Here is a 23999-nt window from a genome sequence, read left to right on the forward strand (position 1 = left end):
AAAGCAAGTTTACAGTTTTAAATAGTGGTTCGCTAATTATATACCAGTAATTGCCTCTTCTATTTTATTAGCTTCTGCTTCCTTTAATAAGTTATCTGCACGCTCAAAAAAGGACAGGGTTCAACTTATTAACTGTTTACAGCAAACCAGTTTCTTCCTGAAAAAGTTCATACTCTGAGCTCCTGTTGTTTCAAATGGCAGGTCATATTTAAAAGCATTCCTTACCTAGACCAGGAACAAGGGCACTGCGTCCAAGTGAACTCCCAGCAGCATCGATGAGATCTGCTCGGCTTGCAAACTGCCCGTCTGATATATTGAACACCAAGCTTGAAGCCAGAACTGTAAACAAAGAACCTCCCATCAGTCTCTCAAAACCTAATATATATTTTTCACATATGATTTTAGAAATGTTTTGGTACTGATTTAGTGATGAATGTTACGATAGCGTTTTAGAAGAGGCAGGTAGCCATGTTGATCTAAAGCAACAAAACAGAGTTTTGAGTCCAGTGGCAGTCTCAATTACAAATTATTATGAAACTTGGAACAAACACCTCTCCAGGACTGAACAGGGATATTGGGTTTTTTTTAATTTCATTACATATGCTAAACCCACTTTCACCAAGTATAGCTATATAGCCACAGTATTCCAATGTATTTCTCTTTTAGAATAGTGTATCTGCTTGGTGATAAGAAGCGCTACAGCTGTTGACATATCCCGCTGCACGATGTCAAATACTGTGTCATCGATGACAGGCTGCGGCTGTACCATTGAGTGAGAGGGCTTGTGCCATGCCAGTTTGGTGTAGCGGTTAAGTGTGCGGACTCTTATCTGGGAGAACCGGGTTTGATTCCCCACTCCTCCACTTGCACCTGCTGGAATGGCCTTGGGTCAGCCAGAGCTCTGGCAGAAGTTGTCCTTGAAAGGGCAGCTTCTGTGAGAGCCCTCTCCAGCCCCACCCACCTCACAGGGTGTCTGTTGTGGGGGAGGAAGGGAAAGGAGATTGTGAGCCGCTCTGAGACTCTTCGGAGTAGAGGGCGGGATATAAATCCAATATCATCCTTCTATCAGAATAATGTTTTTTGTATTGACATTCTCAAGTAAGGGATATTAAGTGTTTACCTCATTATATACACTAAACGCATCTTCCACTATATTTTAATGTATTTTTTTTCTAATGGCGAACTAGAATGATGGTTATATGTATGTTACATGTTACAAGGTAAATTAGTTGGATTAGAAAAACTTGAGAAAGAAATGTCCTCGTTTTGGCTCAGGCTTGCCAACAATATAGTAATTAACAGACATTCTCACGTTCTGACATGTTACTGTTTTATTGCTTTCCCACGCAAATGCTATTCAGACCACATGTTCTTTCAATTTGTTAATTTCACTATTCTGCCAATGGATTATAACTTTGTACCACTTTGCATTGTAAACCACTGCCCACCAGCTCTTCTCACTGTACCTCATTCCTTGTCTGAAGAACATACATGCATACAAAAGCTTACATTTGAATAAAACTTTGTTGGTCTTAAAGATGCTATTGGACTCCTACTTTAGTCTGTTCTAGTGTTTTAGAAGTTTACTCTGCAAATACTTTCATGGGGTGGTGATGTCTTGTTTGCTGTAGATCAGAAATCACTCAAGCAGGGCCTAGGAACACAGCTGGTGCTGCACAAAAACCAGGTTGCTTACCTGTAACTGATGATCTTCGAGTGGTCATCTGTGCAGTCACACACATGGGTCTTGCCCTCCGCAACGGATCCTAACTCAAAGACTCCAAAAGCTTGCTTGAGCGTTATTTTTGGCGTGCTTTCCAGCTCGCCCTGGGGAGCAGACACCGACTGCGCATGCCTGGAGCGAGCGGAAGGTGCCCCTCCCACTCAGTTTCTTCCAGCCGCTACTGACATCCGTGCAGGAAAGCAAAGAGCCAGCAGAGGGGAAGGCTGGGTGTGTGTGACTGCACAGATGACCACTCGAAGATCATCAGTTACAGGTAAGCAACCTGTTTATCTTCATCGTGGTCTCTGTGCAGTCCCACACATGGGTGATTAACAAGCTAAGCACAGGAGGTGGGTGCTGGCAACTGGAAAGCAAACACAACAGTTAGTTCACATATGGCACTCACTTTGCACTATGCTGCACTCACCTGGAGAAGTCTTAGTGAAAGACTGAGTGGAGGACTGCTTGGCCGAAGGAGGCATCATGTCTAGCATGAACATCCAGGGTATAATGAGGGACGAACATGGACGGAGGGGACCAGGTTGCAGCAGCACAAATGTCCTCTAAGGATACTCCTTGCAGAAATGTTGAAGAAGTAGAGACGGCTCTAGTAGAATGAGCTCTGAGTCCGACAGGTAATGGCTGTCTAGCAGTCTCATAACACAACCGAATCGCACTAGACACCCATTTAGAAAGTCTCTGGGTGGATATCTATGAGCCTTTATGGGGCTTGCCATAGGCTACAAATAAATTAGTGTCTTTTCGGAAAGGTTGTGTACGTGCAAGATAGAAGGATAAGGCTCTCTTCACGTCGAGGGTATGCAATATCCTTTAACCTGAGTCCTTGGGTTCTGGGGAGAAGGCTGGTAAGGAGGTAGCACTTGAAAGGTGGAAAGGGGAGACGACCTTCAGGAGAAAGGCGGGGTCCGTCCGAAGAACCACCTTAGAGCTATGGAAGATGGTATAAGGTGGGTCAGAGCGGAAGGTGCACAGATCACTTGCTCGTTTGCCTGAGATAAGGGCAACCAATAGGGCAGTCTTCCAAGAAAGTAAATGGAAGTCAACAGATGATAAGGGCTCGAAAGGAGGTTTAACAAGTTGAGCTAGGACTAAGGATAAACTCCATGGAGGAACGATGGGTTTAACTGGGGGATGTAGACACAGAAGTCCCTTGAGGAAAGCTTTAGATAAGCGATGAGAAAAAACTGTCTGACCATCAACAGGAACATGGAACGATGAGATGGCGGACAAATGAACCTTCAGTGAAGAGTAACTAAGTCCTGAAGTTTGCAATGACAATAAGTATTGTACAATAAAGGGAACAGGAGCGATGTCTGGATTAATGTAATGAGATTTTACATATGTGGAGAAGCGCTTCCATTTGAGAAGGTAGGAACGTCTAGCGGATGGTTTCCTAGCGTTGAGGATAACCTGTTGCACTTTTGAGGGAAGTGTTATGGTCGGATCCTCCACACTGTGAGATGTAGAATCTGAGGACTGTGGTGCCAGACCTGACCTTGATGTTGAGTGAGGAGGTCGGGTACCATAGGGAGGCAACGATAGCAGTGGCGGGATAGCTGAAGAAGCCTCGCGAACCACGGTTGTCTTGGCCACCACTGAGTGATGAGAATGCAGTCTGGTCTCGGGTGATCTTGAAGATCAAGCATGTGATGAGTGGAAATGGAGGGAACAGGTAATGGAGATCTCTCGTCCAAACGTGGAGGAATGCATCGCTCCCCCTCGTGTAGAAGCGACGGCATTTGGTGTTTGAGTCATGTGGCAAAGACATCTACACTGGGGTTCCCAAAGCAACGAAAGACGCGTTGAAGGTGTGCAGAGTTGAGTGCCCATTCGTGGTCATCCAGTCGAACCCGGCTGAGAGAGTCTGCTAGAGTATTCTCCACTCCGGGTAGATGGATTGCAGTGATGTAAATGTTGTGTTTGATGCACCATTTCCAAAGGGTAATGGAAAGATGGCAGAGTCGAAGAGGCCTTGTTCCTCCCTGTCTGTTTATGTAGAAGACGGATGCCATGTTGTCTGATGTGATTTGAACATGATGACCCGTCAGAGAAGGAAGGAAGGATTGAAGGGACCTGTGGACCGCTATAAGTTCCAAGCAGTTGATGTGGAATTTTCTCTCTGCAGGAGACCATAGACCCCTGACAGTCTTGTCCTCCAAGTGGGCTCCCCAACTCCACTTCGAGGCATCCATGGTGACATCTGCAGTAGGGGAAGTCAGGAAGCAAGTTGGGCTGAGGGGTTCACCAGTGAAGAGAGAGGAGGATCTCCTTGGGTGCAGCAAGAATTGTGGTTTGGGGCTGCCTGTGAGGGTGGAAGGCGCGGACAAACCAAAGTTGCAGAGGCTTCATCCGAAGCCTGGCGAATTTGATGATGGATGTAGTTGCTGCCATGTATCCCAGAAGACGTTGAAACATAATAGCAGGTTGAGCTGGAGACTGGAGAATAGCAGTGGCAGTCGCTATAAATTGTAGACTGCGTGGAAGAGGAAGGAAAACCATATGAAGATGTGTGCAGAAGTGAACACCTATGAATTGTAGGTCCTGGGTAGGGGTAGTTGTGACTTGGTAAGGTTCACACACAGACCTAAGGATGCTAGGAGTGATAGCATGACCTGAATGTCCTGTTCGAGCTGTTGAGGTGATTGAGCAGTCAGGAGCAAGTCGTCCAGATACGGGAAGATGGTGAGTTGGAGACTGGAGAATAGCAGAGCTGCAGCCACCACTGCCATACACTTTGTGAAAATGCAAGGGGCCATGGATAGCCCGAATGGGAGGGCCCGATATTAGAAGTGGTGGTGACCCATGGCGAATCTCAGGTATTTCCGGTGTTGAGGTCTGACTGATATGTGGAAGTAGGCATCCTGAAGGTCCAGGGATGCCATCCAGGTGTTCTGCGGAATCAACGGAAGAATTGACTGAACAGAAATTATTCTGAGTTTTTTGTGAGTTATCTGTTCGTTGAGTTTCCTGAGATCTAGAATTGGACGTCTGCTTCCGTCTCGTTTTGGGACTAGAAAGTATTTGGAGTAGAACCCCGTCTTCTGAAGATGGAGGGGGACGGGTTCTATAGCTTCCTTGCGAAGGAGATCTAGGATTTCCTCGTGAAGAAACGGGGACGGAGGAGTTGAAATGAAATGGTGATGGTAAGGGGGTGAAATGAACTCTATGGAGTAGCCTATTCGAATTATGGTGCGTACCCAGGAGTCTGTGGTGATCTTCTGCCAAGTTTTGAGGAACGGAGAAAGCCTTGTGTGGTACGGAGAGAGTAGGGGAAGGAAGTCAAAGAGACTGTTTGGAGGGTGGTGTAGTCTTCTTTCTTGGCAGCAGGCGGGTTTTTTGTTGGTAGGACTGGAAGGGTTGCTTGCCTTGGGGTCCCTTCTGATGCCAGTATTCTGCTTGTTTAGGGGAACGTTGACGCCTCAGGTAAGGCTGTTTCCAGGGCTTGCTGAAAGTTTAGAACTGTTGTTGCTGGGCAACACCTAGGCATTTAGCGCGCTTACGGCCATCGTCAACGGAAGTAAAGACCTCATCTGCGGAGGCGTGAAACAACCCTTGACTGTCAAATGGTAGGTCCTCAATCTTCTGCTTGATGTCAGTCTGCAGGTTGGTTGAGCAAAGCCATGCGTGGCGCCGAAGCGCTATTGATGACACAAAGACCCTGGAGGAGCAGGACATTGCATGCCGAACGGTGTTTATTTGTTTACTGACTCTGGAGAGTTCTGAAACCAGTTGATGAGCCAGCTTTTGAGAAGCGTCCGGTAAAGTTGGAATCAAAGGTGTGAATTGGTTGGCAAGGTTGAAAACATAAGCCGAAAGATAAGCTAAATAATTATTGATCTTAGAGTTGGTGGTAGCCAGGTCGTAGATCTTTCGAGGGTGTTGAGTTTACGCCCTACCCGCTCGGGTGGAGCAGGGTGCCGTGAGGGTAGGGCTTTGAAGCCGAGTGGATAATGATAGAATTGGGAGCAGGGTGAGAGGAAAGAAACTTCGAATCTGGGGCACGGACTCGATAAAGAGAGTCAAACCTCCTAGGGGTTGGTGCGATGGAGGATGGCTTGTCCCAGGCTCCTTTAAGTCCCTCCAGATGCACAGGGAGCATTGGCAGTAAAGATCTAGCAGGCAAGTCAGATTGCACTAAGTCATGCACCATATCAGTGACCGTCGGGGAGTCAGACGGTAAGGTGACATTGAGAGCCTCCGCCATGGTGGAAATTAGGTTGAGATAGGCCTTAGAGCCGTCGGATGGTGAAAGGCGGTCGGGGCAAAGCATGTCGGAGCCGGGGGAGGCTGGTGAATTAGGCTGATCGGAGCTGAAGGACCTAGAACTTACGGATTCTGAGTCGGAGCCGCCTGGATGTAGCAGAGGCTGGTTTGAAGACGGCTGCTTGCTGGGGTCTGTCGGTTGTACTATAGGAGCCGAGAGCATGGTTGCCACCGGTGAGTGAGGGGCTTGGATCGGAGCCGAGGAAGTCGTGGCGATCGGTGAACGAGGAGCTCGAATCGGAGACCTAGGAGGCTGGGTCGAGGTGGAGGCTTGCCGTTGAGGTGCATACGTGGGTGAAGCATGCCGACTCCTAGAGTGCCTGTACTCAGCATAATCACGGTACCGAGAGTGCTGAAGTCTTTCACGTGAGGGAGATCTGGAGAAAAACCTGTAGGCTCTACGGTACCAAGGCGAAGGCAATCTCGAGGCCGAGGAATAGTTGTAACGGTAGCGGTAGTCATGGCGAAGGTCTGTACAGATGGGTGAGCGAGAACGGTGAGAAAGTTCTCTGTCGAGAGGTGCCCTGTAGTCCCAAGTGGAGAACTGGGTTGATGTCTCTCTGTAAAGCTGGGTTGAGAGTTGGGTGGATGATTCACAAAGCTCTCTATACGGGGGAGAAACCCCGACGTCTCAATACATGCTTGGCTTTCTATACAGGGGAGAAATCCCGATGTTCTGAAATGTGCTCGGATCCAAAAGATGCCTAGGGTCCTGTTCCAGGATATCCAGAGGCAGGGAGCCATGGAGTGATGAAGATCTGGATGGGATCGGAATCACATCTGCGGATCGAGTGAGCTGGGGCATCTCAGTGATGACGTCAGTGGGAGCCGTGAGTTCTGCAGGCAACAATGTTGAGACTGAACGCTGCATCGAAGTCGAGGCCATCAGAGTTGAGGTGGTTGAAGTTGAAGCCATCGAAGCCAAAGGTGCAGACTTTGTAGAAGGCTTGCTGGTCTTGGCTGTAGACTCCCGGTGTTTCTTAGACGTCAAAGCAGATGGATCCAAGTGGTGGCTCGACTTCTTGGACTTGTGACCGGACTCGGAATGGCGGGAAGCAGATTTGTTGGACTTATGCTTTCGTAGCGATGCTACAGCGGCTAATGCAGCCAAATCTCCCTCTCTAGATGTGGGAGGCGGCGAATTGCTGGAAGTGGGCATAGCCCAGAGAGACTTCTCAAGAAGAAAGCTCTAAAGTCTGGCGGCCCTGTTCTTTTGAGCCTGTTTGCCGAAACTAGGACAATGGTGCAGGAGTCGACTCTGTGAGCTTCCCCAAGGCAGAAAAGGCAGAGGGAATGACCATCGGTGGACAGGATTTTACCTCCGCATCGGCGGCACTTTTTAAAGGTAGTTTTCCCTTCCATATGCTCCGGACAAGGGGGGGGGGGGAAGGGGAAAGTAAAGAAAAGCGCAGATTAAGGGACTTTTAAAAAAAAAACAGATAGGAATGAAATATAAAGAGAAAGAAGAATACGATACCACAGGAACACGAAGTAGAAGACGAAGAGAAGAACGAGCTAGGAGAGGAACACAACGAGGTAGGTGTTGTCCGATTGGCGGTTAGGAAGAAACTGAGTGGGAGGGGCGCTTTCCGCTCGCTCTAGGCATGCGCAGTCGGTGCCTGCTTCCCAGGGCGAGCTGGAAAGCATGCCAAAAATAACGCTCAAGCGAGCTTTTGGAGTCTCTGAGTTAGAATCCGTTGCCAAGGGCAAGACTCATGTGTGGGACTGCACAGAGACCACGATGAAGATCATGCCGCTGTGTTACCCTCATATATTCCAGGGCTAAGTGAGCTCAACACTGATTTGTGACTGGTTAGCGTAGCCTAGGCTCGGGCTAAGTCCTAAGCTCGGGCTAAGCGGAAGCTGCAGCTGGTGCAGAACGCAGCGGCCAGACTGTTGTTGGGGCTCCCTAAATGGGAGCACATACAGCCTGGGCTGCGCGAGCTGCACTGGCTGCCAGTTACATACCGGATTCGTTACAAAGTGCTGGTCATTACCTTTAAAGCCCTATATGGTCGAGGACCTGTCTACCTTAGGGACCGTCTCTCCCCATACGAACCCCAGAGAGCACTGAGGTCAGCTGGAAAAAACTTGTTGACCACCCCCGGACCGAAAGAGGTGAAGCTGCAATGCACCCGTAACCGGGCCTTCTCCTCTGTAGCCCCGAACCTATGGAACCAACTTCCAGAGGAAATGCGGGCCCTGCGGGACCTTGAACAATTCCGCAGGGCCTGCAAGACTTTCCTCTTCCGACTGGCTTTCGCTGACGAAGAAAGAAATTGCTAATGATTACCGCCATTATAAAAGCACAACTAGCATTAGCACTTTTATCAATTTAATTAAGTGATTTTAAACTTATCAGAATTTTTAATGTTTAATGTTAATGTAACCTTGTCTTTGTATAAGGGAAATTGAATGATGTTGTTAGCCGCCCTGAGCCTGCTCCGGCGGGGAGGGCGGGATATAAATAAAATTATCTACCTATCTATCTATCTAAACTGGCCAACCAATGGAAATGAACTGAAAGGAAACTCTTCCTCTGAGGCAGAGCAAAAGGAAAGAATCCCCTAAACAGAAGTGGGCAAAAATGAGAAGATTGCTATGGAAAGATCATTTGACAGAATGCTCTGCCAATTTCTGAGGTCAGCAGGGCAAGCAGAAGTAAAGAAGGCAAGCTGCAGAGAACTCACTTTTTAAGGATGACAAACCACTTGTTCCTCCAAAAAGAGACCGTGTGGCAGAGCTGCCGGAACCACCCGGGGGTGGGACCAGCATCACCAAGTACGTCCCGCATGTGTATATCGGGGTCTTCCGTAGCATTTTGAGAGGCAAGCCACAACTTGTGTTAGCTGCTGAAAAATTCAGACAAAAGTTACGAGAAGCAAGCAAAGCACTTTCCCCATTAAAAGGAGAGCAAAAAGGGAAAGATCTGGGGACAAAATAAATCAACCTCTGGAGGGATTTTAATCCTAAACCATAACAAAGATACAACCACTTTCAGTGAGCAACATCTTGAGAAGCAGCACAGATCATCAGAATGCTCTGGAATACACAGACTCCTCATAAGAGGACAAACAGGTTCTTTCAACAGGGCTTGTTCATGAGACAACTCCAAATGTCTTGTGTCCCACAAAGCCAGAGAAGCAACTAAGGACTGGACTCCATAAGAACATAAGAGAAGCCATGTTAGATCAGGCCAATGGCCCATCCAGTCCAACATTCTGTGTCACACAGCGGCCAAATACACACACACACACACACACACACACTGTGGCTAATAGCCACTGATGGACCTCTGCTCCATATTTTTATCTAACCCCCTCTTGAAGGTGGCTATGCTTGTGGCCCCACCACCTCATGTGGCAGTGAATTCCACATGTTAATCACCCTTTGGGTGAAGAAGTACTTCCTTTTATCCGTTTTAACCTGTCTGCTCAGCAATTTCATCGAATGCCCACGAGTTCTTGTATTGTGAGAAAGGGAGAAAAGTACTTCTTTCTCTACTTTCTCCATCCCATGCATAATCTTGTAAACCTCTATCATGTCACCCCGCAGTCGACGTTTCTCCAAGCTCCAATATCACTTAAAACCACATTTGCTTGACTGAAACCTGTCTGATTGAATCAGATATTGTAATTCAAAGGTGGTGTCAGCTGAGTACAAAGTCAGAAGCTTCAAAGCAGATCTTAGCAATCCCTTTCCAAAGTCTTTCTCCATCCACAGATAACCTGGTACAGTCAGAAAAAACAGGTTACTCACCTGTAATTGATGATCTTCGAGTGGTCATCTGTGCAGTCACACACATGGGTTTTCCCGTCAGGACGAACCCTACCTCGGAGATTTTAAAAGCTAGCCTAGGCGTTATTTTTGGCGCGCGCTCCCTTCCGTCCTGGGGAGCAGGCATCCACTGCGCATGCCTGGAACGGGAGGGAGGCGCCCCACCCACCCAGTTTCTTTCCCCGCCGCTGACATAGTAGATGAGCGGTTGTAGAGGACCAGTAGCCAGCAGCGGGGATGGTTGGGCGGGCGTGTGTGACTGCACAGATGACCACTCGAAGATCATCAATTACAGGTGAGTAACCTGTTTATCTTCTTCGTGGTCTCTGTGCAGTCCCACACATGGGTGACTGATAAGCTGAAGTGCACGGCGGTGGGTGCTGGCACTAGAGAAGGAGAAAAAAATCAATGCAATGTTAATGCAAATCAGTCAAACAAGTATTGGACTCCAAGGTAAGTTGGTACTTACCGGACCCATGTCGTATCTTCAGTCGAAGATAGAACGAAGTACTGCCTGTCCAAAGGAAGCATCTTGCCTAGCACGAACGTCCAGAGCGTAGTGCATAGCAAAGGTCGAGGTGGAAGACCAGGCGGCGGCAGCGCAGACGTCTTCCATGGAGACCCCTCTGGCAAAGGCAGATGATGTTGACAAAGCTCTTGTGGAGTGAGCTCGTAATGCAGTTGGAACCGGCTGCTTTGCGAGTTTGTAACACAGCGTTATAGCAGCAACCAACCACTTCGAAAGTCTCTGCGTAGATATCTTTTGTCCCTTATTGTGGCGTCCATAGGCCACAAAAAGTCTGGAGTCCTTTCTGAATGATGCTGTCCTATCTATGTAATAAGCGAGTGCCCTTCTAACATCTAGGCAGTGTAGGGCTTCTTGGCCCTTATCTGTAGGACGTTGGAAGAAAGCAGGTAAAGTTGTGATCCTGTGCAAGTGAAACGTGGAGACTACCTTAGGTAAGAAGGTAGGATCTGGTCGTAGCACTACCCTATCGTGATGAAAAATGGTGTAAGGTGTGTCTGCTCTAAACGCACAAATATCACTGGCTCTTTTAGCGGAGGTGAGTGCGACTAGCAGCGCCGTTTTCCACGAGAGAAAATGCAGCGGTATTGAAGCCATGGGTTCGAAGGGTGGTTTCATTAGCTGACTTAATACTAACGATAAACTCCAGCTGGGGTACAGTTGTCGTGATGGTGGATGCAAGTGTAAGATTCCTTTCAAGAAGGATTTTGCAGCGGGGTGTGAAAACACAGATCGGCCCTGTATGCGAGGGTGAAAAGCTGAGATCGCTGCCAAGTGCACCTTTAAAGACGAATAAGTTAGTCCCTTTTCCGACAATGACAATGTATAGGCCAAGATTTGAGGCATAGAAGCAGATAGAGGTTTGAAGTTATGCTTGGTTGCGTAGATGGAAAATCTTTTCCATTTCATGGAGTATGATTTTCTCGTTGATGGTTTTCGCGCATTTAATAGGACATTTCTCACTCCCTCAGGGAATTCTGAGAAAGTATCCTCCAAGCCGTCAAGCGAAGTCTGTCCGGGTCGTGATGAAGAACCTTGCCGTTCTGTTGTGAGAGGAGGTTCTTGGCCCGGGGGAAGTGATGGTAAGTATTGTCCGATAGGAAAAGGAGCGTCGTGAACCATGGTTGGCGCGGCCACCACGGTGTGACTAGAATGCAATTTGTATTGTCCAGTTGAATTTTCTGTATTGATCGTGTTATCAGTGGAAAAGGTGGGAAGAGAAAATGCAGCGGACCTGTCCATTTCTGGATGAAGGCATCCCCTGCAGATTGTGGTGAGGGCGGACCTCTCATAAAAAAGAGCGCACATTGTGCATTGTCTGGTGCAGCAAACACATCTATTAACGGTGTTCCGAATTTCCGGAATACTGGTAGGAGGTACGGCCTGTGGAGTGACCACTCGTGGTCGTTGACGAGATACCTGCTTAGTGTGTCCGCTTGTGTGTTCTGGGCACCGGGGAGATGTACTGCGGTGAGATGGATCTGATGTGCGATACTCCAGTGCCAGAGATGCATTGCTCTCTTGCAAAGGCGGGTAGATGCAGTCCCTCCTTGCCTGTTTATATAAAATACCGTCGCCACGTTGTCTGAAGCTATTTGAACGTGGCGGCCGTGAAGAGATGGCAGGAATGATTTGAGAGCTCTGTGTACGGCTAGGAGCTCCAGGCAATTGATGTGGAGCGACTGTTCGTATGCTGTCCATTGACCCTGGACTGAGAGGGTGTTCAGATGGGCTCCCCAGCCCCACCTTGATGCATCTGTTGTGACTACCGCTGACGGACTTGGCCTTAAGAATGGCATGCCCATTAGCAGATGATCTCGTACTGTCCACCATTCCAGAGAGAGAAGGATGTTGTTTGGGACGGTTAGGAGGGTTTGTTGAGATTGGTGTTGGGGACGAAATGCACGGACAAACCAGATTTGTAGGGGTCTCATACGGAGTCTCGCATGTGGTAAGACCGCCGTTGTTGCTGCCATGAGTCCTAACATGCGTTGAATGATGAAAGCTGTTTGTCTGGGCTGTTGCGTTATTTCTGTGGCTAGGGTATGAATAGAGGCTACCCTGTCTGTTGGGAGGTAAGCCTTGTGGTCCGTGGTGCAGAGGCGAGCCCCTATGAACTGAATGTCTTGAGAGGGGATTAGATTCGATTTTTGCTGGTTGACTTGGAGACCCAGGTCGGCTAAGAGTGTAAGGGTTATAGCAATGTCTTTTTCCAGTTGTGACTTTGAAGCTCCTACAAGGAGCCAATCGTCTATGTATGGGTAAGTTGCAATTCCGCGCTGTCTGAGGGATGCAGCGACCACAGCCATACACTTTGTAAAAGTCCTGGGCGCTGTGGAGAGTCCGAACGGAAGCGCTCGAAACTGATAATGGCTGTTTCCCACGGCAAATCTCAGGAACTTTCTGTGGCATTGATGAATCGTTAGGTGGAAATAGGCATCCTGTAAATCTACCAGCGCCATCCAAGCATTCTGAGGGATTAGGGGCAGAATGGATTGAAGGGTAACCATCCTGAATTTTTTGTGGTGGATGAATTTGTTGAGAGCCCTGAGGTCCAAAATCGGGCGCTGACCTCCATCCCTTTTGGGAACTAGAAAATACCGGGAATAGAAGCCCGTCCGATGGTACTGATCTGGGACAGGTTCTATGGCCGCCTTGGCCATTAAGGTGATGAGCTCTTCTTGGAGGGGAGGGGATGGAGGGGTTGCAACAAAGTGATGTTTCGCAGGGGTTGAATGAAACTCTATTGAATAGCCTCTTAAGATGATATTCAGGACCCATTTGTCTGTGGTAATTAACTTCCAGTTTTCGTAAAACGGTAGGAGTCTGGAAGTGTGGTGAAGTATTAGAGGTGGAAAGTCAAAGAGACTGCTTGGATGAAGTTGCAGTCTTCTTAGGTGGTTGCGGTCTTTGCTGCCTTTGGTTGAAAGGTTGCTTAGATGGAGGAGCCTTACGCTTCCAGTATTCCGATTGTCGAGGAGACCTGGAGCGTTTGAATGGCATTGGCTTCCATGGTCTGGATTTGTAGCCCTGCTGCTGTTGTTGAGTCACACCAAGTCTTTTTGCCCGTTTGCGGCTGTCGTCGACTGTGGTGAGTATGTCGTCTGTCGTGGCATTAAAAAGGCCTTGGCCATCAAAAGGGAGGTCCTCGATTTTAAATTTAATATCGGGTTGTAGGGAGGAGGAGCGAAGCCAGGCGTGTCTTCTCAAGGCAATTGAGGCAGCCATCGCCTTGGAGGTGCATCCCACTGAGTGACGAATGGTATTTATTTGCTGTTTGGAGACTCTATTGAGCTCTTGTAGTAATGTGCATGCCTGCTTTTGAGAAGGTTCTGGCAGGGCAGAGACAAGTGTGCTTAACTGGGAGGATAGATTGTGGGAGTAAGCAGCAAAGTATGCCAAATAATTATTGATTTTGGCGTTTGCCGTAGAGATGGAATACATCTTCCTTCCCAGAGTGTCCAATTTCCTGCCCTCCTTCTCTGGGGGTACGGGATGACGGGTCTGCTTCGATTTGGAGGAAGAGTGAACTATCATTGAATTCGGAGCCGGGTGACTGAATAGAAACTTTGACTCCGTAGCTTGAATTTTGTATAGGGATTCGATTCGTTTTGAAGTGGGGGGGATAGATGCCGGCTTGTCCCAGGCTTCTTTAATGGCATCTAGGTGTACTGGAAGCATCGGCAGAAAGGAACCAGCGGGTAGGTCTGAATGGACCAAATCGTGAACCACATCCGTGACCTTGGGCGCGTCTGATGTAAGCTTAACATTAAGAGCAGAAGCCATATTTGCAACCAAGTCCAGATATGTCTTGGCTCCGTCGGATGGTGACAAATCTGCAGGCTTCGCAATATCTGAAGCTGGGGATCCAGGAGAGGACATCGATTGCATCGACTCCGACGATTGTGCTTCGGATTCGGCATCAGAGTTGTCAGGTACGGGTGCCTGTGGGTCCGGTCTAGTTGGACTCGTGTTCTTAGGCTTAGAAGTCGAAGTGGAAGGAGTCGGGGATGGCTGTTTCGTTGGGTGCTTACTCCGTTGAACGGGAGTTGCTTCCTTGGATTGGTCCCTGTGGTAATCGGCACGGTACCGAGAGTGGTGGTAACCGCAACATTGATGGGAATCCATTGATGGAGACCTCGAAGTGTAGTAGCGTCTTCTCGGGGACATGGATGGAGACCGAGATCTCGGGCGGTAGCGGTCCCTCCCCCTGCTAGGGGATCTTTCTGGGAAACGCGTATGATGGTACCGATGTCTCTCGATGCTTGGAGATCTGGCTGGGAACCGATGAGTATCAAAGTACCGATGAGCGTCGTGTTGTCTATATTGGAGGGGATTCGACATATCACGAAACGATCTGGGGTTGATGTGTTGTTGTGTCCACTGCAGCGGGTCTCGGATCTTCTCCAGCGAAGGGTCTTGTATGGATCCTTGCAATGAAGGGGATCGGGACGGAATCGGGATAACTTCTTCCGTCTGCTGTTGTGGTGATTCCGGAGGCGGCGTGGCCGATCCTTGGGTATTGGATCCGGGTGTGGACGGATGACATTGTCTGTCGGGCTCGTGGGCTTTCTGCTGTTCCGAAGATTTGTTCGGGTCGGTAGGTTTTCTCGAGTCCTTCGGGTCGGTAGGTTTTCTCGAGTCCTTCGGGTCGGTAGGTTTTCTCGGGTCCTTCGGATCGGTAGTTTTTGTCGAATCCTTCGGGCCCTTCGGATCGGAGTGCTTGTGTTTTTTGGTGTGCTTCCCACTTTTCATTTTAATAGGCGCGGCCGTTTGTTCTGACGTTTTCGCGCCGTCGCCGGTTTTCGCGGCATCGCCGGGCTTATGCTTGCTGGGAACAATGGCCACTGAAGCTGCCGACCTTGCGCCGTCCCCTTGGGGAGTCAGAAGGGGAGACGACTTACTTGCGGTAGAGGATTGCGACATCTCAGGGTGAAGCACAGACTCCATAAGATGACTTCTTAGTCTAGCGGCCCTGTTTTTTCGCGCCTGTTTGCCGAATTGAAGGCAATGCGCACAGGCGTCCACTTTATGGGTTTCTCCCAGGCAAAATAAACAAAGTGAATGTCCGTCTGACGTAGGGATTTTCGCCCTACAACGCAAACACCTTTTAAAGGTTATTTTACTGTCCCTTCCTTCCATACGCCCGGGGGTGGGGGGGTGGGGAAGGGAGGTCTGAGGTAAAAAGTAGGGAGATATATATATATATATATTTTTTTTTTTTTTTAAAGATATAAGAAGGAAGATGGAGTAATAATGCGAAATAGAAGAAGAGAACGGGGAAGAACGAAGGCTAGGTTCTGAGGTAAAAGAGGAGCGCAGCGAGGTAAGACTATCCCGGGCGACGGTTGGAAAGAAACTGGGTGGGTGGGGTGCCTCCCTCCCGTTCCAGGCATGCGCAGTGGATGCCTGCTCCCCAGGACGGAAGGGAGCGCGCGCCAAAAATAACGCCTAGGCTAGCTTTTAAAATCTCCGAGGTAGGGTTCATCCTGACGGGAAAACCCATGTGTGGGACTGCACAGAGACCACGAAGAAGATCCAGCCTTGATTGTATGCACCTTGCACTGGGTAGCAGGAAAAAATCAGAGATGCTGGCTTACCATCTACCTAACTAGCCAGCAGGCTCTCCCTGGCTGAGATGATGGAGGTGATCTTGAAAGACCCTCAAGGATAATCATATATTGCAATATTTATGCCACAGCTGCATTGTCAGGCCAAGCTCTGGACTTCATGGCCACTGTGACAACAATGGGACTGTCTCAGGTTATGAGACGCCCAACGTATGAAGAAGGGTCTACCCTGGATCTTCTTTTCTACCCCAAGTAGCTTAAAGGTAATCTAATTACAGGACTGTCTCCCCAGTTCATGGTTCTCTGGCACTGCCTGCCAGGATCATACCAGAGCCTGCTCTTTTCAACAGAGGCTCTTGCTTTGTAGAACAAAGTCTAGGAAGAAGGTACCCATTCTCAGACATTTTTAGAAGACAGGCACTGTAAAGTTGTTTTACTTGCTTGGGCACCCTTTTTCAGCCTGCAGGATTCCTTTAGAATTCTGACACAGCATGGTGGGCACAGCCACAAAACGGCCGCCACAGGAGGTGGAGCCAGCCACAAAATGGTTACCGCCACGGCTTACCTTCAGTCACACAGTGAAGATCTTTGTGCTGTGGTGGCAGCTGCTGCCAAAGCAGCATTTTTAAAAATCTGCACAGCCAATCAAATCTCTGATCACTAATCAGAGTCCTTGGTGGGAAAAGCCCACTTTCTAAAAACACTTGGCAAGCCCCAGGAAAAGTGCTGGCAGGTGCCACAGTGCCCATGGGCATCTTGTTGGTAACCCCAGTGCTTGGGTTTCTAATGTGGTTTGAGAGCAGGGGGTTGTATAACAACATTTTATTATAGATAGTTTTCATTTAGAATTGTAAGTGACCTCGAGACTCAAGAGAAAAGCCAGGAATAAATAAAACAAAGAATCAATAAAGATAAAACATTATTGCTAAGAAGTCCTTCCTCACCTGCTTGGTCCTCCTTCAGTGTATTGGAGATTGTGGAGCCAGTGAGGGCAGCCAGTGTTGCTGAGGGAGAGGCTCTGTACCTTGACAGCCTGCTTAGAAGCATCTCATTGATACTCTTGGCTGAATCCCCCTCTTTTCTCATTAATATGATGCGTTCCTGAAGGGGATTGGCTACACAGATGCCGTTTTCCTCCTATTGAAACAATCCAAAAACTTTAATTCTCTTTGGGAGAAACAAAATTCACTCCAAATACATAAACCCCACCCGCTCTGAGCTGCTCTTGGGGAGAGTGGGCTATAAATTGAAATGAATGAATGAATGAATGAATGAATGAATGAATGAATGACAAGGTCAAAAGACAAAAATACATAGAGCTTTGAGTGCAGTGCACTGAGTAGGGTGTTGGCAGTAGAGGCTTATAAAACTCAAACTGCTCTTTTATTTAAAGAAAAATAACTGCACATTATAAAAAAATTAGCATTAAAGACAGGTGGAGCAGCAACAGACAGAACAGCAGTCAACAGAACCTAATGCAACAGCTCTTCTGATAGAAAAATAGTTTGGCAGAACAGTCTGACTAACTTCCTACAAAGGTAACACAAGGGAAACTCCTTAGGCACTGTAGTCCACAGCCTTGACAAAGTGGGCAGTGAGCCCTCCACCATGCTTCCTGGGTAGATATTAGTGATCAGAAGTTTAATCGGTACACATGATAGGGAAGACTCAAACTTAAACTCTTACCGAGCAGACCCCTCCTTGGGTGCATTCACACTACACTGAATAAGAATAGCAAAAATCCAGCTACAGAATGCATTATTTAGTGTAGTATGAACACACTGCTTGTGTCATATTTTAGTCCTGCCAACTTCTGTGAGCCTTTGTGATCCCCTCGTCTGAAGAAGTGTGTTTTCAGCACACGAAAGCTTCCATTCTGAATAAAACTTGGTTGGTGTTAAAGGTGCAACTTGACTCCTGCTTTGTTTAGCTGCTTCAGACCAACACAGCTGCCCGCTTGGATCTATCTGCTTTTGTCAGGCTTTCACAAACTGATTTCCTTTTATAGCTGATCTCCTTTTACTGCACTTGTATCCCCTCTCAGTCCCCCCTTCCTTCTCCCAAAGCATCACGTCTTTTAGATCGTAAGCTAAGGAATGAAGTCCTTATAGTTTTTAATAATGAAAACCTGCTTTTAGGGCACTGTATTAATAATAACCATGCAGTATAACAAAACAATATGAAGGATATATTAATCTAAGCCATCAGTCTTGAGATGGAAAAGATCTAAATAAATAATTAAGCCACAGCATGGAATGAAGAACTGCTACGGCACAGATCTTAAAAAGCGAACCAAGCGCACTCTACACAATATGCAGGGTAAATCAGAAGTATGTTGGAAATAGCAGCACTAAGCTTCATTCTCTCCTTGGAAACAGCACTTACTATCAGCTCAAAAACATCCATGAAGACGGAGTGTCCCTTGGGGGTTTTTTCATTCAAGCTTGCAGGAGACCAGATCCAGTAGAAATAGGTCCCATCGGAAGAAAGGTGTACGGTGGTCATGGTGCTGCCTACTGGGAAGTGGTCTGGTGGCATCGGGAGAAGCTGACATACCTGCATTGTGACACAAAAAGAAAGTAGGGAAGAGATAGTCTGCTTTTTTTTCTTGACTGTCTTTCTGCACAGCCAATCAAATCTGCGATCACTCTCCAACTAGAGTTGGGAGTGAGCAGTGAAGTGTCCAAGTTTGCAGATGACACTAAATTGTTCAGGGTGGTGAGAACCAGAGAGGATTGTGAGGAACTCCAAAGGGATCTGTTGAGGCTGGGTGAGTGGGCGTCAACGTGGCAGATGCGGTTCAATGTGACCAAGTGCAAAGTAATGCACATTGGGGTCAAGAATCCCAGCTACAAATAACAAGTTGATGGGGTGTGAACTGGCAGAGACTGACCAAGAGAGAGATCTTGGGGTCGTGGTAGATAACTCACTGAAAATGTCAAGACAGTGTGCGTTTGCAATAAAAAAGGCCAACACCATGCTGGGAATTATTAGGAAGGGAGTTGAAAACAAATCAGCCAGTATCATAATGCCCCTGTATAAATCGATGGTGCGGTCTCATTTGGAGTACTGTGTGCAGTTCTGGTCGCCGCACCTCAAAAAGGATATTATAGCATTGGAGAAAGTCCAGAAAAGGGCAACTAGAATGATTAAAGGGTTGGAGCACTTTCCCTATGAAGAAAGGTTGAAACGCTTGGGACTCTTTAGCTTGGAGAAACGTCAACTGCGGGGTGACATGATAGAGGTTTACAAGATAATGCATGGGATGGAGAAAGTAGAGAAAGAAGTACTTTTCTCCCTTTCTCACAATACAAGAACTCATGGGCATTCGATGAATTTGCTGAGCAGACAGGTTAAAACGGATAGAGGGAAGTACTTCTTCACCCAAAGGGTGATTAACATGTGGAATTCACTGCCACAGCAGGTGGTGGCGGCCACAAGCATAGCCACCTTCAAGAGGGGGTTAGATAAAAATATGGAGAAGAGGTCCATCAGTGGCTATTAGCCACAGTGTGTATATGCGTGTGTGTGTATGTGTGTGTGTGTGTGTATATATATATATATAGTGTGTGTGTGTGTGTGTATATATATAAATTTTTTTTGGCCACTGTGTGACACAGAGTGTTGGACTGGAGAGGCCATTGGCCTGATCCAACATGGCTTCTCTTATGTTCTTATGTGACACAGAGTGTTGGACTGGATGGGCCATTGGCCTTATCCAACATGGCTTCTCTGATGTTCTTATGTGACACAGAGTGTTGGACTGGATGGGCCATTGGCCTGATCCAACATGGCTTCTCTTATATTCTTATGTGACACAGAGTGTTGGTCTGGATGGACCATTGGCCTGATCCAACATGGCTTCTTTTATGTTCTTATGTGACACAGAGTGTTGGACTGGATGGGCCACTGGCCTGATCCAACATGGCTTCTCTTATGTTCTTGTGTGACACAGAGTGTTGGACTGGAGGGGACACTGGCCTGATCCAACAGGGCTTCTCTTATGTTCTTATGTGACACAGAGTGTTGGTCTGGATGGGCCATTGGCCTGATCTAACATGGCTTCTCTTATGTTCTCCAACCTCTGGGCCGTGGACCAGTACCGGTCCATGGCCTGTTAGCAACTGGGCCACAGAGCGAGGCAGAGGTGCTGCACTGCCCCTTCTGCTTCCCAGGACCTGGGCAGATGAAAGAGGCACCGCAGCCTTGCTCTGAAGCATCAGTGAACTCTGATTCTGGAAGTACCACAGCAGGTTGTCTTGCATGTCTCATTCGCCCAATTAAAATAAAATGCATATGCTTTCAAAGACAATTGAAAAAAATTACACACCATCATACCCAGAGATGCATAGTACCTAAAATTAGACTGAAACGCTTTTTATTTTTCACAGTTCAATGAAAATCACTGCAAGGAGAGGCGGTGATTTTGCAAACTCATGCTTGCAAAGCAAAACGCTGAAATGTTTAAAATGTTCAAAATGCTTTTAATATGGTTTCCCATATGAGTACTCTTCACAGTCTCCATAATATTAATCCACATCTCTGAAACACAGAATTAATCAATGGAAACAGGAAACTGCAGACTGGTAACGGAGCAACTGTTTCTTACATGCCTTTGGCCCAGCTTCGATGCCTGGCATCTCCAGTTAAAAAGACGCCTTAAACAGCACAACTAAGAATGGTCAAAGACAGCCCCTATCTGCCAGGCGGAGGAGAAAAATACCGGCCCATGTGGACAGGGCAGCTCCATGTGGGAGCAGAACAGCACTATCTCCATTTGCTATATTGACATGGTGGATCAGAACACTGAAACTAGTAATGTGTTTACGTGCTTGGAGTACAAACTAAACACAGTTTTTTAAAAAGCCCAGGGGTTTTCAGCCTCCTGGCATCACTTTTGCCCAGCTCATCCTCGACTTCTGCGCTGGTATATCAGACTGCACGCTCAGCACTTAAATGCCTCCTCTGGTGTAACATTTGGAGGCACTGTGCAGGACAGCAGTTGACACGACTCATGCTGGCAATTTATTTTGCTGAGTCTTAGGATCAGGACCATGAATCACAGATACAGCCAGCACACGGTATTTTGCTGAGCCACAGACATTCTTGACACTGGATTTCTGTCCTTCGAAGACAGATTGCTACTGAGTCATCTTTGACGGACAGAAGGCAGATTTTTTTTTTTCTGAACAGTCATCCAAGTGCTAAAGTCTTATTTTTATGATGCAAGACAAAAGGCGCTAAGTTTTTAAGTTTCTATATAAAGAAGTGCTGCAGAAAAGACAAAGCACACAAAATTCTAATCTCATTTTTTTGAAGCACCACACACTTTCCAAAGGCAACTGACAGAAAGAATAACTGATAAGCCATGCTGAAGTAGTCAACGTTACACCACATGTTTGGAAGAAGGCAAAGTCATCAGAGTTCTTCGTACCTTAAGACAATGTCTCCAACCTCTGGGCTGTGGACCAGTACCGGTCCGTGGCCTGTTAGCAACTGGGCCACAGAGCAAGGGAGAGGTGCTGCACTGCCCCTTCTGCTTGCCCAGGACCTGGGCAGATGAAAGAGGCACCGCAGCCTTGCTCTGAAGCACCTTCTCTTTCATCCACCCAGGTCGTGAGTGGACGGAAGGGGTAGTGCAGAAGTGACCTTCACCTACCCCTCATTTAAAGACCCCCAGGGAGGGGCAGGGACAGAGCATGGGGGCAGCTTGGGGCAGCAAAAAAACCCAGCACCCCCGCCCCCCCACTGGTCCATGGAAAAATAGTCTTCCGCAAAACTGGTCCCTGGTGCCAAAAAAGTTGGGAGTCACTGCCTTAAGGGAACATCTCTAATGTCCCATGGCCACCACTGCAAAAAGTATCTCTGATTAACAAATCAAATGGGAGAGGGCAACATGAGATGGTTAGGCAAAGGACCTCAAACCTCGCCCTCTCTCACACATGGCCGCCAGGAACAGTCCTGCTACATGTTTCACTGATTTCAGAAATTTAGCTGATAGCAACAAGCAGTGTTCCCTCTAAGCTGAGTTAGCATGAGCTAGCTCACAGATTTAAAGATTACCCTTGCAAAGCAAAGTTATTCACCAGTTTCATGCTGCTACCGTCCAGCTCACACATTTTTGTCTTAGCTCAGGAAGGATGTCCCTTGAGCACACTAATTTATGCAGCAGCTCACAACTTTAATGCCAGTCGCTCACAAAGTAGAATTTTTGCTCACAAGACTCTGCAGCTCAGAGGGAACGCTGGCAACAAGGGATGGGGCCTTTACGGAGGCAGCGGCAAGGCCTTGGAGCTCCCTCCCCATGAGGCTTATCTGGATACCTTCTCTACTTTTTGTAAACTGGATTCCCCTTAATTTTTCACAAACTGGTTCAGTCAAGGAGGCTTCTAATCTGGCTTACATTAACACCCATCCTTCTGCTTTATCCCTGAATAGCAGAGTGGCTCCACTGGCTGCCTGTGTGTGTTGGGTTTGATTCTGCTGGTTCTGGAATGTGTTGACAACCATTTGTGATTGCTGTGGGTGTTTGTGATTGGATTAGAATTGATTCTGCTGGTGCTAACTGTCTTATGGGGTCCCATAATAAAAACAGGATATATAAGGCTCCCCAAAGATGGCCTCACCAGCAACCTTTTAAGTAGATGTACATTATATAAGTTCAAGGTAGCTACATCTCATAAAGGGACAATGAAACTTATATTACATACTGGTTGAACTTATCAAGCAATGAATCTTTTTCTAAATCTTATCCCGGATAGAAAACAACAGGAACTTTTTTCATTTTTTTACCTGAAGAGTATTCTGGTCAATGACCTGGAAAAGGGAGTGAGGTTTATTATCAAAAGAGACAGGCCTGTGAAGGAACCTGCCATTGCCAAAAGCGATCCAACCCGTCTCCAACTCTTCATTACGGCAATACACAAAGCCTCTAAAGGAAAAAAAAAAGCAGGAGATTAATTTTTTAAAAAAATGTTTAATGAATTAAATGCGTCTTCAAAAATATCAGCAAGGAATTATTAAGAGTTCACGGAGTGGGTGTTTCAAAAGGAAGCGTCTACACCAGAGTTCCGTGATGTCCCATGGGTAGGGTTCCCAAATCCCCCGCTAGGCCTGGAGACCCCCGATTTGGAGCCTCCTCCCCCTGCTGGCCATAAAAGGGAAAGCGGGGGGAGGGGAGAGGAGGGGGAGAATGGCAGCCCTTCCCACCCAGCCCCGATCGCAGCAGCCAGAGCTCTTCCGTTTTCTCAGGCTGCTTCCCGCCCCCAGTCAGCTGGCCGGTGAAGGGAGGGGAGCCCAGCCACGCCCCCAAAGGACCATGTGCCTTTGCACCTCCGGAGGTGAGTGAGTTCTGCCGGCTTCCTATTCCATGCCATAAAGTGCCCAGCTGGTGTGCCTGTGTTGCTGTGAGAAGCTGGCAGCAACTCGTGAGTACAGAGTCCCCTGCATCAGATTTGCCAGAAACGGGGGGGGGGGGGTGGAGAGGGAAACGTCTTCTCATAGGGTATAATGGGGAATTGATCTGGAGGTTTCGGGGGCTCTGGGGGAGCTGTTTTTTGAGGTAGAGGCACCAAATTTTCAATATAGTATCTAGTGCCTCTCCCCAAAGTATCCCCCAAATTTCAAAACGATTGGACCAGGGGGTCCAATTCTATGAGCCCCAAAAGAAGGTGCCCTTATCCTTCATTATTTCCTATGGAAGGAAGACATTTAAAAAGGTGTGCTGTCCCTTTAAATGTGATGGCCAGAACTCTCTTGGAGTTCAATTATGCTTGTCACACTCTTGTTCCTGGCTCCGCCCCAATGTCTCCTGGCTCCACCCCCAAAGTCCCCAGATATTTCTTGAATTGGACTTGGCAACCCTACCCATGGCCACGGAGCCCAATTACACTGTTCTTGGCAAGGGTTTTTAGGAAGCAGGTAGGACAAGAGGTGCTATCTGCCCTGCAGAGCTGTCTGTGCAGATCTTTTTAAAAATATTGCTTTGGCAGCAGCTGACACAAGGATATTCACTGTGCGCAGGGTTTGTTTTGTTGAAAAACAGGTGGTGGAGCTCATCTAGGGATTATTATGCAGCTGTGCCTACTAGTCAATGGACAAGTTAGGTAGGAGGAGGGAG

At 47.6% G+C, this 23999-nt stretch overlaps 1 protein-coding gene across 2 annotated transcripts in view; it reads right to left on the reverse strand.

Moving 5' to 3' along the window:
* HECTD4 (HECT domain E3 ubiquitin protein ligase 4) overlaps positions 1-23999 on the reverse strand; it is a 192735-nt gene that overhangs the window by 120046 nt on the left and 48690 nt on the right. For both annotated transcript variants that reach the window (XM_060250370.1, XM_060250369.1), the window contains exons 6-10: positions 22673-22811; positions 18266-18436; positions 16825-17017; positions 8698-8859; positions 226-339 (exon numbers count right to left, since the gene is read on the reverse strand). In XM_060250370.1, the coding sequence (XP_060106353.1) occupies positions 226-339; positions 8698-8859; positions 16825-17017; positions 18266-18436; positions 22673-22811 (779 nt within the window). The remainder of the gene's footprint in view (positions 1-225; positions 340-8697; positions 8860-16824; positions 17018-18265; positions 18437-22672; positions 22812-23999) is intronic.

The sequence above is a fragment of the Heteronotia binoei genome, chromosome 11 (assembly GCF_032191835.1).
Source record: "Heteronotia binoei isolate CCM8104 ecotype False Entrance Well chromosome 11, APGP_CSIRO_Hbin_v1, whole genome shotgun sequence".
NCBI lineage: Eukaryota > Metazoa > Chordata > Lepidosauria > Squamata > Gekkonidae > Heteronotia > Heteronotia binoei.